The sequence below is a fragment of the Callorhinus ursinus genome, unplaced genomic scaffold (assembly GCF_003265705.2).
Source record: "Callorhinus ursinus isolate GAN/ISIS: 27379988/994484 unplaced genomic scaffold, GSC_fseal_2.0 scaffold6, whole genome shotgun sequence".
NCBI lineage: Eukaryota > Metazoa > Chordata > Mammalia > Carnivora > Otariidae > Callorhinus > Callorhinus ursinus.
The window spans coordinates 46,506,781-46,522,212 of NW_027397068.1; the positions used below are offsets into that span (position 1 = coordinate 46,506,781).

Genomic DNA, 15,432 nt, shown 5'->3' on the forward strand with positions numbered 1-15,432 from the left:
AAAAATCTGCTCTGAATCCACCTATGCACATCCAAACCCATCAAGGCTCTGAGTAGAACAATAAGTTTTTCACATAACAGACATTACCCTTCACTGGAGACAATGGTGGTTACACATAGCACTTATTTCTTGCCTAATAAATAGAAGACATGCAGAAAATTTCCATGAGTTCTTCCCTAGTACTCCATGCAGTCAATGTGGTCTAGCCTGCTCTTAATGAATGGCTTTGCTTCTAAGAGGCATGTCTTTAAATAAATTAATGCATCAAATATAAGAAATTATAGAAAAATCTTACCTGGGTGAACTGGAAAAATCTATGTCCCAGATTCTGTTCCTTCAAAATTGTGCTTGCAATTCCTTTCTTTATTAATAAAATGAGAACCTTTTTTTAATTTTTTTAAAAGATTTTATTTATTTATTTACTTGACAGAGAGAGACACAGTGAGAGAGGGAACACAAGCAGGGGGAGTAGGAGAGGGAGAAGCAGGCTTCCCGCAGAGCAGGGAGCCCGATATGGGGCTCAGTCCCAGGACCCGGGGACCATGACCTGAGCCGAAGGCAGATGCTTAACAACTGAGCCACCCAGAGAACTTCTGAATCCTTTCAGATCACTGTGGCACAGTAATCTTAGAATGGCCTAGTAAAATCTTACTGAATAATCACTGAAATGCTTGACTTAATCTAACAGTAAGATTTCCAACATAACCATACATTGCTATGAGATTCTTTAAGTTAATCTCAGTGTGGGGTCATCCATTTAATTATTCAACAACTATGTATTAAACCTCCCTGTGTTTCAGATACTTTGGTAGGCACAGGAATAAAATTGCCCTCCCAGAACTTACATGCTAGGAGGGAAGGCGACCAAGAAAATAAGCAATAACTATAAAGTGTGTTATATGATACAATGGTGGAAGTTTGGGCCATAAGAGAGTCTGGAACTTACTATAATTGACTAATATCTGAACTGAAATCTAAACCATTGCATTGTACAAATTTGAATTAACAATCCCTAAACTCTAATCCATAATTTTTTTAAAAAATCTTCATTTTACAGTTGGTGGGTTCAAAGTGGGATTGGACCTTCTTGTAGAATTTGAATTCCGCACAACTAGAACCACTGGAGTTCTCCTGGGAATCAGCAGTCAGAAAATGGATGGAATTGGTATTGAAATGATTGATGAAAAGGTGAGTGTCAGTTTTCTAACTATTTCTGATTTCCTTATGATAGTGTTGTTCATATGTAAGAACCTCTATTGTGAAGCCCTACTGTATTCTTTGTTGGGAGAAACTAGATTGTGTGTTTTCAACATACTTACTCTGTAGATCAGTGTAAACTTTAAATGTGCTAATTCTACAGTAAGCCACTTGTGTTGACAAATAATAGGCCAAAGGGTTTTCGATCTCGAACTCTTACTGTGTTGCTCAAAGTACATGAATACACTGTATATAAAACTATAGATTCCAATGGAAAAAAGAGGAGGGGGCCTGGATTGTCTAAAATCAGTCTTTGCCTCTTCTAACACATTAGGCACTTCTCAGAAGTCAAGGTGGCGAGCTGACCTATCAGCTGCACAATGTTTATTTAAAAGCATCCTGATACCATTTTTTAAGAAGTGCAGATTAATACTAAATTTATATTAGTATAATAAATTTTGTCAATTTGCTTACAATGAATAAGCTAATTCTAAACACCTCTCCAGTCCCTGCCTGCCTATGAACAGCATCCTGCAACAAAATGACCTGTGTATATACTTTGTAGTACAGGCAGCAGGTAAAGAGGCAGGCAAAGCAAGAAGTTACCCAAATTTTCTATCTGGCTCTTAAATAGGAATCATACTTCATCTCTGGTCATATTTCCACTCACACAGTATTGCGGCCTCCCAAGAAGAAAGACCACATAGTAACCTCCAATATGCTTTCTGTTGCCTCCTCTCCCCCTCTTGTCTTCAAACCATCATCAAAGGCAATAAAGCAAAAAGATCCAGGAGTACAGAGGCAAAAAAAGGGGAAACAGATAAGCAATAGTTAATGGCTTTGCCAGATTTTCAAACATGTTCACTACATCTTGTTGGAGCAAGCTTCATTTCATCACCTGCTTATAACCACTGTTACTATCACTTTGTTGGGGTATCAAGTTCCAATACAATGCATGTGTATTTCTCACCAAGTCCTGCTATTACAAACTCCACCCAATATAGTAAAATCTTAATCTTTATATCACCATTTAGTTTACAAACTTTTCACCTATTGCAGTTTGTCATCTTTTTAAAGCCCCTATGTCTTTTCTTTTACCTTGTCAAATGTGTTGCCAGACTGTTTTTAATGTTTCAATATGTTTCTTTCCTTCATCAGCTTCAAAAGAATTCTGTCATCTCAAATTTCAGGGACTGTGCCATGTTACTGGAAACAGATTTTTCTCATTTAGACATGAACTTCCAATCTAAGTTTTTCATTGTTAAGAATTTAACTGGCCTCCTGGCTCAAAGTCTTTGGCACCGTGATATGAAGCCTGCCCAGGAAAGTAATTGATGTTATTCTCAATCCTGCATATAAAATGGAATCCATGAAGGAAAAAAAGAATACATACAATTAAAACATCAAAAGCTTACATTTAAAAAAAAAACAATAATCCTCTAAAATGAATTTGTAATTCGAACGAATGAATCACTCTAAACATCTTTTAAGAAATTTTATAAGGTTCACTAAGAACTCTCACACTCTATAAAGATCTATGGTAGGATTTGTCCCTGTGCATATGAGGTCTTTTTTTTTTTTTTGTCAGCCAGCCTCAAATTATGTCACATTTTCTGAAAGCAGAATTATTACAAGTCTCACACATCTTGCCTTTTGCCCCCACCAATGCCCAGAAGCAAAGAACATACGTTGTGACTCCTGGTTATTAAATTTGTATTTTGATTTCTGTCAGCTTTTTTTTTATTTTTAAAATGCCCAGATATGTTCATTTCTAACTATTCCAGCTGATGACTCCTTTAAAAACATAACAATTTTTGCTATGTGAACCATCATGATACCTTTCTAATGAAACCATCTGTGACTGTTCAATTTCCTGCTTTCTAGCTTATGTTTCATGTGGACAATGGCGCTGGCCGATTCACTGCTGTCTATGATGCTGGGATCCCAGGGCATTTGTGTGACGGAAAGTGGCATAGAGTCATAGCCAACAAGATCAAACACCGCATTGAGCTAACAGTAGATGGGAATCAGGTGGAAGCCCAGAGCCCAAACCAAGCATCTACATCAGCTGATACAAATGACCCTGTGTTTGTTGGTGGTTTCCCAGGTGAGCCTTATCTACTCCAGCAAGAATTTCTTTGCTGTTACTGGATTTAAAATATTTATATTTCTGTAAATATGTCCAAGAATGTGTGCTTAAATATACTTCTTAGCTTTAGAATCGACTCCCATAAATAACACCTTACCTGAAATATCCAGGGTATAAAATGAGCATACTACTTATATAAACCACATGGGACTGAACTTTACATGATAGCCCCCAAAGTTTCATTCTTGGGGAGATAGGGGCTAGAGGAAATGAATTTGGCTTATAAAAGATATGAGGCATTTAACAGCAATGAAGGCCAGAGTTGGTGTTCTTTCTGATTTTTTGAAAATTAATATACCAAAGGAATCATAAAATGTAATGGAACTTATTTCCTCAAGTTCTGGAAATCATTGGGTTAAACAAGCTAATTTCCCCCTTAGGTTATTATAGAGTTTATATTACAAAGAAACCCCAGCAATAAATCTGCATTCAGAAATCCCCATCCAGCACATTAAGTATAGCATGTAAACCACAGAGTTACCTAAAGTGCCCATAAACAACTTGATGAGAAATAACCCAACTGCCTTTTTATAAATACTGCAATAACACACTCTTGGAATGGTCTTTCAGCATTTTGGTAAGAGAAACTGTCACTCCCATTTATGTAAAGCTCCCCTGCTTAACAAAACAAGCAAAATATATATTCAGCAGTTGTTAATGGAGGAAAAGATATAGGAGCAATGGGGACCAATTCACAGCTCCTTTCTCCAAAGTTGCTTCTAAGTTTGAAAAGAACCTACTTCTGCTTCAATCAGGATAACCCCCAAAATACTATGAAGGAGGTAACATATTTCTCCATTCATGGTCTATGAAATGGGATCCTAGTTAGCACCTACAAGTCCTGCTGAGAGAATGGAGTGTCTCCTTAACAACAACAAAATTTGTGTGAGTTTTCAACCAGCTTAACCTTTGGGGATGTATTTTTACAATGTAAAAAACTAATAAAGTCACCATTAAAAGTCCATGTCCTAATTCAGTAAAGTATTTGGTCAATTGAAGTCTTTCATTAAATTCCATAATATATCACAGCTATAAATTTGTTCATTCCAAACCAAATTGCTATCTTAAAATGTATAATTTCTACATGTCTCCAGATTTCAGAACACATAACTATAGAAATACTATTAAGTTTAACGGTTAGCAAAGCTAAGAACAAAATCACTAACTTTACTTAAAACAGCCTTCCAATTTAATCTGAAGCTAACAGCTGACTTTAAAACATTCTCTTAAAAAACTTTCAGAGAAGATGGCAGAGAGGACTCTAAGCTCACCTTGTCCCACGGACACAAGTAGATAACACACACATCAGTGTGAATAATCCAGAAAATGAACTGAAGACAGGAAGAAAAAACTGCACAACTAAATGCAGAGAAGAGGCCACACTGAAGAGGGTAGGAAGAGTGCAGACGCAGGGAGGAGCTAAAGGACTACACTGGCAGGAGTGAGGGAGCCACGGGTGTGGAAAGGGGAGAGAAGTAGACCATCACACTGGGGAGTCTGCATGGGGAAGAAAAGTCCCTATAACACCTGGCTTTGAAAACCAGAGAGGCCAAATTTTGTCAGTTCTTACCACCACCAGCAGGACTTAACTTAAAGCCTGGAATGTTAAAAAATCAGCACACTTGACTCTGGGAGAGCCAGAAAGATGATAAGAGACTTGAGTCCCCACCCATAAAGAGAGAGCACAATGAACAGCCTGCGGAGGAGCAACGGAAAAGCATCAATTTAAAAAACACCTGGGGTATAGAAGAGGGAGTTATTTACTGTCCTAGAGAGACAGCGATTGCTAGGAGACTCCTCCAGGAACAAAGAAGCCAGCAGGTGCTGTTTCCCTCCCCTGCCTCCCAGCACAAACACAAAGCCACCTGCAGAAACCAGTGCAGTCCCAACATTCATTACCTAACTTGCTTACACCAAGCCCGACACGCTTCAGTCCTGGTTCTGTGGCTTCCCTACCTCCAAAGACCAGCACAAACCTTGCCAACACTGCATCTCCCAACCTCATGCTTTGCAGGGTCTCCATGCCAGCAGCAGCGGGCAGTCACCTCCCACAGAGGGCATGTGCACCTTGTTAAAATTGTGCACCTTGATCATGTGCATTTTGCAGATTGGTCTGGTCGCAGTGGCAGAGGCCCATTCCCTCTGGCAGGTGACCAGCTCTGCCTTGTTAAAAGTGCATACCCACCCACTACTTTCAAGAGCAAGAGACTTAGCTGACTTTCCTAACACAGAGAAACAAATACAGAGAGACAAAATAAGGAGACAGAGGAAAATGTCCCAAATGAATGAAAGAACAGGACAAAATTACAGCAAGAGACCTAAGTGAAATATAGATAAAGTAATATGCCTGATAGAGAATTTAAAGTAATGATCATAAAGTACTCACTGGACTTGAGAAAAGAGTGTAGAACATCAATGAGACCCTTAACAAAGATAAAAAAGAACCAATCAGACATGAAGAACACAATAATTGAAATTAAAAGTACCTTGGACGGAATAAATAGCAACTTAGAGGAAGCAGAAGAACACATCAGCGACTTGGAGGACAGAGTAATGGAAAGTAATCAACTTCAGCAGGTGAGAGAGAAAAAAATTATGCAAAATGAGAATAGACTTAGAGAACTCAGTGACTCCATCAAGCATAAGGACATTCACATTATAGGGATCTCAGAAGAACAGCGAGAAAAAGGGGCAGAACATTTATTTGAAGAAATAATAGCTGAAAACTTTCCAGACCTGGGGGAGGAAACAAATTCAGATCCAGGAGGCACAAAGATCCCCAACAAAATCAACCCAAGGAGTCCACATCAAAACACATAGTGATAAAAAGAGAAATTTAAAAGAAGCATGAGAAAAGAAAATAGTTACATACAAGGGAAATCCCACAAGGCTCTCAGCAGATTTTTCAGCAGGAACTTTGCAAGCCAGAAGGTAGTGAATAATATATTCAGAGTGCTAAAAGGAAAGAAATTTGCATCTAAGAATATTCTACCCAGTAAGTCTTTTGTTCAGAATAGGAAAGATAAAGAGTTTCCCAGACAAACAAAAGTTAAAGGAGTTCATGACCACAAAACCAGCCCTCCAGGAAATGTCAAATTGGACTCTTGGAGTGGAAAGGAAAGACCATAAGTAAGAGTAAGAAAAGTAGGAAGCACAAAGCAGTAAAAATAAGTGTATCTGTAAAACTCGGTCAAGGGACTCACAAAATAAAAGGATGTAAAGTATGACACCATATACCTAAAATGTGGGGAGGAGAGGAATAAAAAATGGGTTTAAACTTAAGTGGCGTCACATCAGTTTAATATAGACTGCCATATGCAGAAGTTGTTATATACAATCCTATGTAACTAGATCAAAAACCAGTAATAGATATGCAAAATATAAAAAGAGAGGAATCCAAGTATATCACTAAAGCAAGGGAAGAAGTGAAGAGAGTAGATCTGCAAAAACAACCACAAAGCAAATAACAAAATAGCAATAAATACATACCTATCAATAATTATTTTGAGGGCGCCTGGGTGGCTCAGTTGTTAAGCGTCTGCCTTCAGCTCAGGTCATGATCGCAGGGTCCTGGGATCGAGTCCCACATCGGGCTCCCTGCTCAGCGGGAAGCCTGCTTCTCCCTCTCCCACTCCCCCTGCTTGTGTTCCTGCTCTTGCTGTCTCTCTCTGTCAAATAAATAATAATAATAATTATTATTATTATTTTGAATGTAAATGGACTAAATGCTTCAATCAAAAGATATCAGGTGACAGGATGGTTAAAAAAACAAGCCCCATTATATGCTGCCTACAAGAAACTCATCTGAGACCTAAAGACACCTGCAGATCAAAAGTGAGGGGATGGAGAAACATTTATCATGCAAATGGATGTGAAAAGAAAGCCAGGGTAGCAATACTTATATCAGACAAAATAGACTTTAAAACAAAGACTGTAACAAGAGACAAAGAAGGATACTATATGATACTAAAGGGACAATCCAACAAGATGATATAACAATGGTAAATATGCACCCAAATACATTAAAAAGTTAATAATAAATGTAAAGGAACTAATTGATAATAATCAATAACAGTGGGGGACTTTAACACTCCACTTACATCAGTGGACAGGTCATCTAAGTAGAAAATCAACAAAGAGTGGCTTTGAATGACATAGCGGACCAGATGGATTTAACAGACATATTCAGAACATTCCATCCCAGAACAGCAGGACACACATTCTTTTCAATTGCACGTGGAATATTCTCTAGAATAGATCATGTGTTAGGCCACAAAACAAGTCTCAAAAATTTTAAAAAGATCCTAGTCATACCATACATCTTTTCTTACTAAAATGCACTGAAACTAGAAATCAACCACAAGAAAAAGTCTGGAAAGACCATAAATACATGGAGGTTAAATAACATGCTACTAAACAATGAATGGGTCAACCAAGAAATCAAACAAGAAATCAAAAAATAAATGGAGACAAATGAAAATGAAAACACAATGGTCCAGAATCTTTGGGATGCAGCAAAGGTGGTCCTAAGAAGGAAGTATATAGCAATACAGGCCTATCTCAAGAATCAAGAAAAATCTCAAATAAATGACATAACGTTACACCTAAAGGAACTAGAAAAAGAACAACAAACCCAAAACCAGAAGAAAAGAAATGATAAAGATTATGACAGAAATAAATGAAGTAGAAACTTAAAAAAAAAATAGAACAGATCAATGAAACCAGGAGCTGGTTCTTTGAAAAGATCAACAAAATTGATAAACCTCTAGTCGGATTAAAAAAAAAAGACTCAAAATCAGAAATGAAAGGAGAAATAACAACTTACACCACAGAGATACCAAGGATTGTAAGAGAATATTATGAAAAACTGCCAACAAATTGGACAACCTAGAGGAAATGGACAAATTCTTAGAAACATATAACCTCCCAAAACTGAGTCAGGAAGAAATAGAAAATTTGAACAGACCAATTACTAAGGATGAGATTGAATCAGTAATCAAAAAATTCCCAACAAACAAAAGTCCAGGACCAGATGGCTTCACAGGTGAATTCTACCAAACATTTAAAGAAGAGTTAATGCCTATTCTCCTCAAACTATTCCAAAAAAAAAAAAAAATTGAAGAGGAAGGAAAACTTCCAGATTCATTCTATGAGTCCAGGATTACCAAAACCAGAATAAGACTCTACCAAAAAAGAGAATTGCAGGCCAATATCTCTGATGAGAAGAGTTGTAAAAATCCTCAACAAAATACTAGGAAACTGAATCCAACAATACATTTTAAAAAATCACCACTATCAAGTGGGGTTTATTCCCGGGATGCAAGGTTGATGTAATAACCACAAGTCAATCACTATAATACATCACATCAACAAGAGAAGGGATAAAAACTGTAGAATCATTTCAATAGGTGCAGAAAAAGCATTTGACAAAGTATAACATCCATTCATGATAAAAAGCCTCAACAAAGTAGGTTTAGAGGGAACATACCTCAACATAATAAAGGCCATATATGAAAAACCCACAGCTAACATCATACTCAATGGTGAAAAACTGAGAGCTTTCCACCAAGGTCAAAAACAAGACAAGTATGTCCACTCTCATCACTTTTATTCAACATGGTACTAGAAGTCCTAGCCATAGCAATAAGGTAAGATAAAAGGAATGAAAGCAATCCAAATTGGTAAAGAAGAAGTAAAATTTCACTATCTGCAGATGACATGATACCTATATATAGAAAACTCTAAACTCCACAAAAAAGCTACTAGAATGGATAAGGAATTCAGTAAGGTCACAATACAAAATCAATGTACAAAATCCGTTGCATTTCTATACACTGATAATGAAGTGGCCAAAAGAGAAAGTGAGAAAACAACCCCATTTATAATTGCACAAAAAAATAAAATACCTAGGAATAAATTTAACCAAGGAGGTGAAAGACCCATATTCTGAAAACTACAGAACATTAATGAAAGAAATTGAAAATGACACAAACAAATGTAAAGACATTCCATGTTCATGGATTGGGAAAAAAAATATTGTTAAAATGTCCATACTATCCAAAGCAATCTTCAGATTTAATTCAATCCCTATCAAAATGCCAACTGCATTTTTCACAGAACTCAAATAATCCTAAAATTTATATGAAGCCACTAAAGATTCCAAATAGTAAAAGCATTCTTGAAAAAGAAACACAAAGCTGGAGGTATCAGATTTCAAGTTATATTACAAAGTTGTAGTAATCAAAACAATATGCTACTGGTACAAAAATAGACCTACTGATCAATGGAACAGAATAGAAAGCCTAGAAATAAACCCACCTTTTTATGGTCAATTAATATATAACAAAGGAGGCCAGAATATGTAATGGGGAAAAGACAGTCTCTCTTCAACAAATGGTGTTAGGAAAACTGGGCAGCTACATGCAAAAGAATGAAACTGGACCACTTTCTTACACCACACACACATACACACACACACACACACACACACACACACCCTCAAAATGGATTAAGGACCTAAATGTAAGACTTGAAACTATAAAATTCTAAAAGATATCACAGTCAGTAATTTCTCTGACATCAGCCATAACAACATTTTTCTACTGTCTCTGGAGGCAAGGGAAACAATAGCAAAAATATTGGCACTTCATCAAAATAAAAAGCTCTGCACAGCAAAAGAAACAACCAACAAAACTAAAAGACAATCTACTGAATGGGAGAAGGTATTTACAAATGGCATATCCGATAAAGAGTATCTAAAATATAAAGAACTGATAGAACTCAACACCCAAAAAACAAATAATCCAATAAAAAATGGGCTGAAGACATGAACACACATTTCTTCAAAGAAGACATCCAGATGGCCAACAGACACATGAAAAGATGCTCAGTATCACTCCTCACTGGGGAAATGCAAATCAAAACCACAATGAGATATTACCTCACACTGTCAGAATGGCTAAAATCCAAAAACACAAGAAACAACAAGTGTTGGTGAAGATATGGAGTAAAAGAAACCCTTGTGCACTGTTGGTAGGACTGCAAACTGGTGTGGCTGCTGTGAAAGACAGTATGGAGGTTCTTCAAAAAATTAAAAATAGAACTACCCAACCATCCATTAGTCACACTACTGGTATATACCCAAAGGATATGAAAACACTAATTTGAAGAGATATATGCACCCCTATGTTTATTGCAGCATTATTAACAGTAGCCAAACTATGGAAGCAGCCCAAGTGTCCATTGATAGATGAATGGATTAAGATGGTGTGTGTGTGTGTGTGTGTGTGTATACACACACATATACACACAATGGAATATTACTCAGCCATTAAAAAAGAATGAAATCCTGCCATTTGCAGGAACATGGATAGATCTAGATAGTATAATGCTAAACGCAATAAGCCAGCCAGAGAATAGCAAACATATGATTCCACTCAAATATGAAATTTAAGAAACAAAACAAATGCACAAAGGAGGGAAAAAAAGACAAATCAAAAAACAAAAATGCAGATTCTTAACTATAGAGAACAAACAGATGGTTATCAGACAGGAGGTGGGTGGGGGCATGGGTGAAATAGATGAACAGGGTTAAGAGTACACTTACTTGATGAGCACTGAGTTATATATGGGATTCTTGAATCACTAGGTTGTACACCTGAAAATAATATAACACTGTATGTTTATACTAGAATTACAGTTTTAAAAATACCTTTAACATAGAAGCTGCCTTTTAAAACTGAGCCCTTTTTTGCTTTGTTTTTCAGATGGCCTCAACCAGTTTGGTCTGACAACCAACATTAGGTTTCGAGGTTGCATCCGATCTCTGAGGCTCACCAAAGGCACAGGCAAGCCACTGGAGGTCAATTTTGCCAAGGCCCTGGAGCTATGGGGTGTTCAACCTGTATCATGCCCAGTCAACTAATACAAATCAGTTTAACTCCAAGAAAGGTCCTTCAAGTAGATCGAGTAAAACAAATATATCTTACCTATATATGCTATTAAAACTAATTTGTGCATGTATATTGAATTCTTTCTGTACTCAGATGGTGCTAATGCAGATCCCAGACTGAATTTAAATTCAAGTTTTCTCAAGTCCATAAATATTAAACCAATCATTTCATTCTAAATAATTGCTTGTTTTGTGTGATTTTAAAGATGAAAGACAACTGACATAAATTAATGAATTTGCAACATGCCTTGGAGTCATCTCAAGAAGAGTTTAAATGTTATTTGTGAAGGTAACATTTTTGTTTTTACTAACTCCTATTAATACTTTTGTCATCCTTTTCCACGTTATGTCAGCCTTGGCTTTCTGTTCAGGCCACTGAAAACAACAGTGGATTTGGCATGTTTGGGAGGAAATCAGCTCCTTTACTCTCTATGCTTGAGAAGGCATTAGCAAATCATTTCCCTGATGCAAGTTCATTATTAGGGAGTTTAAGTAGCCATATGAGTGAATACTTTTTCATGCTGAGCATATATTTAGAGAGTATAGATCAGATTCAGGCCAGAGAGCTTAATTACTTGATTTTCTTGTTTGATAATGATTTATAGGCTTTGGGGAGACACCAGAACCAAGTTCCAGAATGACAATTAAGTACACATTTGATACTACAGTGTTGACACTCTGGGCTCCTTCAGTTTGCAGTGAATAACACAATATACATAATCACAGAGGAATGATGCTGAAATACATTTTTACTTTCCAGAAAACAATAAACCAAAAATGTAACAGAAGTACATCGCTGAGTCTTTTTGAGTTGTAATTTGACCTAACAAATTCATTTCCTTAAAAATGTCTTTGTTTGGTTCTTCTTTTATCCACTATTTAAATCATCTTCAAAAGGGTCTGTGAGAAAACTAGTCTAGATTTCATTCATCAACTTAGGAAGGAAGTGTTTCATTTGCCATCTTCAGTAGAAATAGTTGTAGTCTAATAATGCCAAACATTTAAAAGAACAGATCACATGGTAGTTTTAGCAAAAGAAGAATCCTTTCTGACAGTGCTAGCTGCAAGGGGGGAAGGAGGTGCCGTTCCTAACAAAGGAGATAGCTAACACACTCTTAGCATGTCGTCATTGGCCAGTTGCTTGTTACCATTTGCCTTCACAGTTCCATTCTAGAGCAAGTGGTTCTCAACAATCGTTCCATTTTGGAAGTACCTGGGAAGCTTGATTTGGTCTAGGATGTAGCCTGGGCATGAGGATTTTTTAAAAATCTTCCCAGGAAATTAACTAAAGTGCCATCAGGAATGAAAACCACTATTTTAAAGAGGAAAAGTATCCACTATGCCACCAGTTGTAGAGTCATCTGAGAATCTATTGTTGACTTTCTCTTGGCCACTTCTTCACACACAAAAATAATATTGAATCAAGTTAATGCCTTTTGAGCCATCTTTAAGCAATAAAACTCTTTGAAAACCAATGTGTTTTTGAAAGTGAAGATGTTACTTCTGCACTGAACACTGGCAAGCTTTGGGCTTATCTGGAAAATAAGTGGATAAACAGAAATAAAGATGCTAAGTTCCTAAATTAACAGTTAACACCTTTCTTTCCTGGAGCCTGAACAGAAAGAAATATAACAAATTTGAAAGTAAAGTTACCTAATTAACACTCCTTTCAGAGTCAAGCCCTGTTGAAGTCAATTTGATGCAACTTTATCTCTGTTTTTCAATGTCTTTTATTCTCTGTTGAATCGAGAGAGATATAAATCTATGTACTGTACTCATTTGCTTGACCGAGATTAGTACATACTTCAGACCCAGTGGGTACCTGAAGGGAAGGAATGCCTCAGGCTGGGCCTGGAATTCTCTTATTTTGGAATCTTGATAAGGCAGGTTAGTGTTTGGCATTTGTGCGGGATACCTGAGCGAGCATGAAATTTGTGCCCATTGTCAAAGGGAGAGTGTTATGATGTGAACTGTGCTCCCCTTTCTCCAAACTCATTTGTTGAAGTTCTAGCCCGCAGTACCTGAAAATGTGACTGTATTTGCAGGTGGGGCTTTAAAGGGTAATTAAGGTAAATGAAGTCACGTGGGTGGGCCCTAACCCAGCATGACAGACGTCCTTATAAGAACAGACATGGGGAAAAGACCGTGTGAAGACAGAGAGAAGATGGCCATCTAAGCCCAGAAGAGATGCCTCTAGAAGAAACCAACCCTGCCAACATCTTGAACTCAGATATCTAGCCTCCAGAATTGTGAGAAAATAAATTTCCATTGTTGAAACTACCCATTTTGTGGTACTTTGTTATGGCAATCCCAGCAAACTAATGCAGAGCTTTTCTGCATAAATGCATACATACCTACACATATACATACATACCTACAGGATCAGCATATTTCAGCTTCCTTCAGAATGACATGTACATCAGAGAAACCAGTTATTTTGAACAGTGACCATTATCACTTACGTAAATGAATAGGAAAAAAATTGAGACTAAAAAAAATAAAAGAATATTCATAACATACTTAAATAGAGGAAGTTGTTTTTATATGTGCCTGGGGATATTAGGAATAGCTACATAGTAATTATAAATCAAAGAAATAATGTTCTTCTCAATAACACCACTTACTGAACTTTTCAGCAGAATGGATTCTCTGGAGAGCTTTTCTGGTTTGTATATTCAGGTTTAGAGAACTACTAATTTACCCTTGGACAAATCAAAGCCCTCTTTTATTCGGGAAAGTTGTCTCTCTGGAGCTCAGCCCACTGTAGGGACATAGCTAATAATATAAAAGGTGGTAGCAGTGGAGGTGGTGAGAAGTAATTAGATTCTGATATATCTTGAAGACGGATTAGTGTTCCCAGCAGGATTGCCTTCGGTGCATGAGAAAATAAGGTACTGATAACTTCTGATCATCTGAAAGAACAGAGTGGCCATTATTCTTGTAGTAGGGGTTGTAGTTGAAGTGGGCTTTTTACAGAAAGGAAAACCAGGTGATTGGTTTTAGATATATTATTTTTAAACTCTCCACTAGGTATCTAAGGACACTCTACCATAAGCAGTTAGATAATGAGTCTGGAGTTCAGAAAATAGGTCTGAGCTGTAGTTATAAATGATGATGAATATTGATGTTATTTATAGCCACACGACTGAAGGAGATCACCGAGGGAGTGAGTGTAGATAGAAGACTATGGACACACTGAAATTAAGAGTATTAAGAGTATGGGTATCATAAAAATTACTCAGAACTTAAAAATAGGAAAATGAAAGTATTGTTCTTTCAGTGCAGTACTGGGCTTGACTTTCTATTGACTGGACTGTTTTACAACTCTGTAGGGTCAAAGGTATCTTGTAGGTTTTTGTCTCATAGAAATGTAAATAAATTGTCTGGTTGAAGGTAATAATTTTTTTCTGAGTAATCTTACCCTAATATCCCTTTATGTTTATGCAGGTATATAGATTCTCAAATGCTCTTTAGGCCAGTTCATCGTCTTATTTCTATCCTCATTAATTGAGTTAAATAAAATCTTTGACATGTTCACATTATGTTTGCCTGAAAGTCATAAATATTTAACCTTTTGAAAACTGTACTTTAGCAGGAAAGAAGGGGAGAAGGAACCAGCTGAATCTGTCCAGCTTAAATCAAAAACCAAAAATCAAGTCACACAATTTGTTCATTTATGAGTGAATTTTCTCAAGTTTCCCTAACCCTCTGTTTTCATTGCTACATTTCTTGTGAAGTAAAGATTACTTTAGAAACCTAAAATAATGTTAAGAGAGAAGAAAAGCTTAAGAATTACAGGGGTACCTGCGTGGCTCAGTTGGTGAGCATCTGCCTTCGGCCCAGATCCCCTGGTTCAGGGATCGAGCCCCACATGGGCTCCCTGCTGAGCAGGGAGCCTGCTTCTGCCTCTCCCTCTGCTGCTCCCCTTGCTTGTGCTCTCTGATTCTATCTCTGTGTAAATAAATAAGTAAAATCTTAAAAAAAAAACAGCTTTTAATCTCACTTTTTATTGATAATTTCTCTCTCCTGCTGGTTCAGCCTCTACTTTTACACACACACACACACACACACACACATCCAGTCTTAGCTATTTAGTAATGTTGGAGCCAGGAACAGATTCTCTGTGGCCAGATAC

At 37.0% G+C, this 15,432-nt stretch overlaps 1 protein-coding gene across 1 annotated transcript in view; it reads left to right on the top strand.

Annotated features, from left to right (window-relative positions):
• LAMA2 (laminin subunit alpha 2) overlaps positions 1-11,419 on the top strand; it is a 620,419-nt gene extending 609,000 nt beyond the window's left edge. Inside the window, exons 64-66 of the mRNA XM_073893912.1 lie at positions 1,058-1,188; positions 3,082-3,304; positions 11,113-11,419. Coding sequence (XP_073750013.1) covers positions 1,058-1,188; positions 3,082-3,304; positions 11,113-11,270 — 512 coding nt within the window. The 3' untranslated portion in view covers positions 11,271-11,419. The remainder of the gene's footprint in view (positions 1-1,057; positions 1,189-3,081; positions 3,305-11,112) is intronic.
• Positions 11,420-15,432: the final 4,013 nt, after the last annotated feature.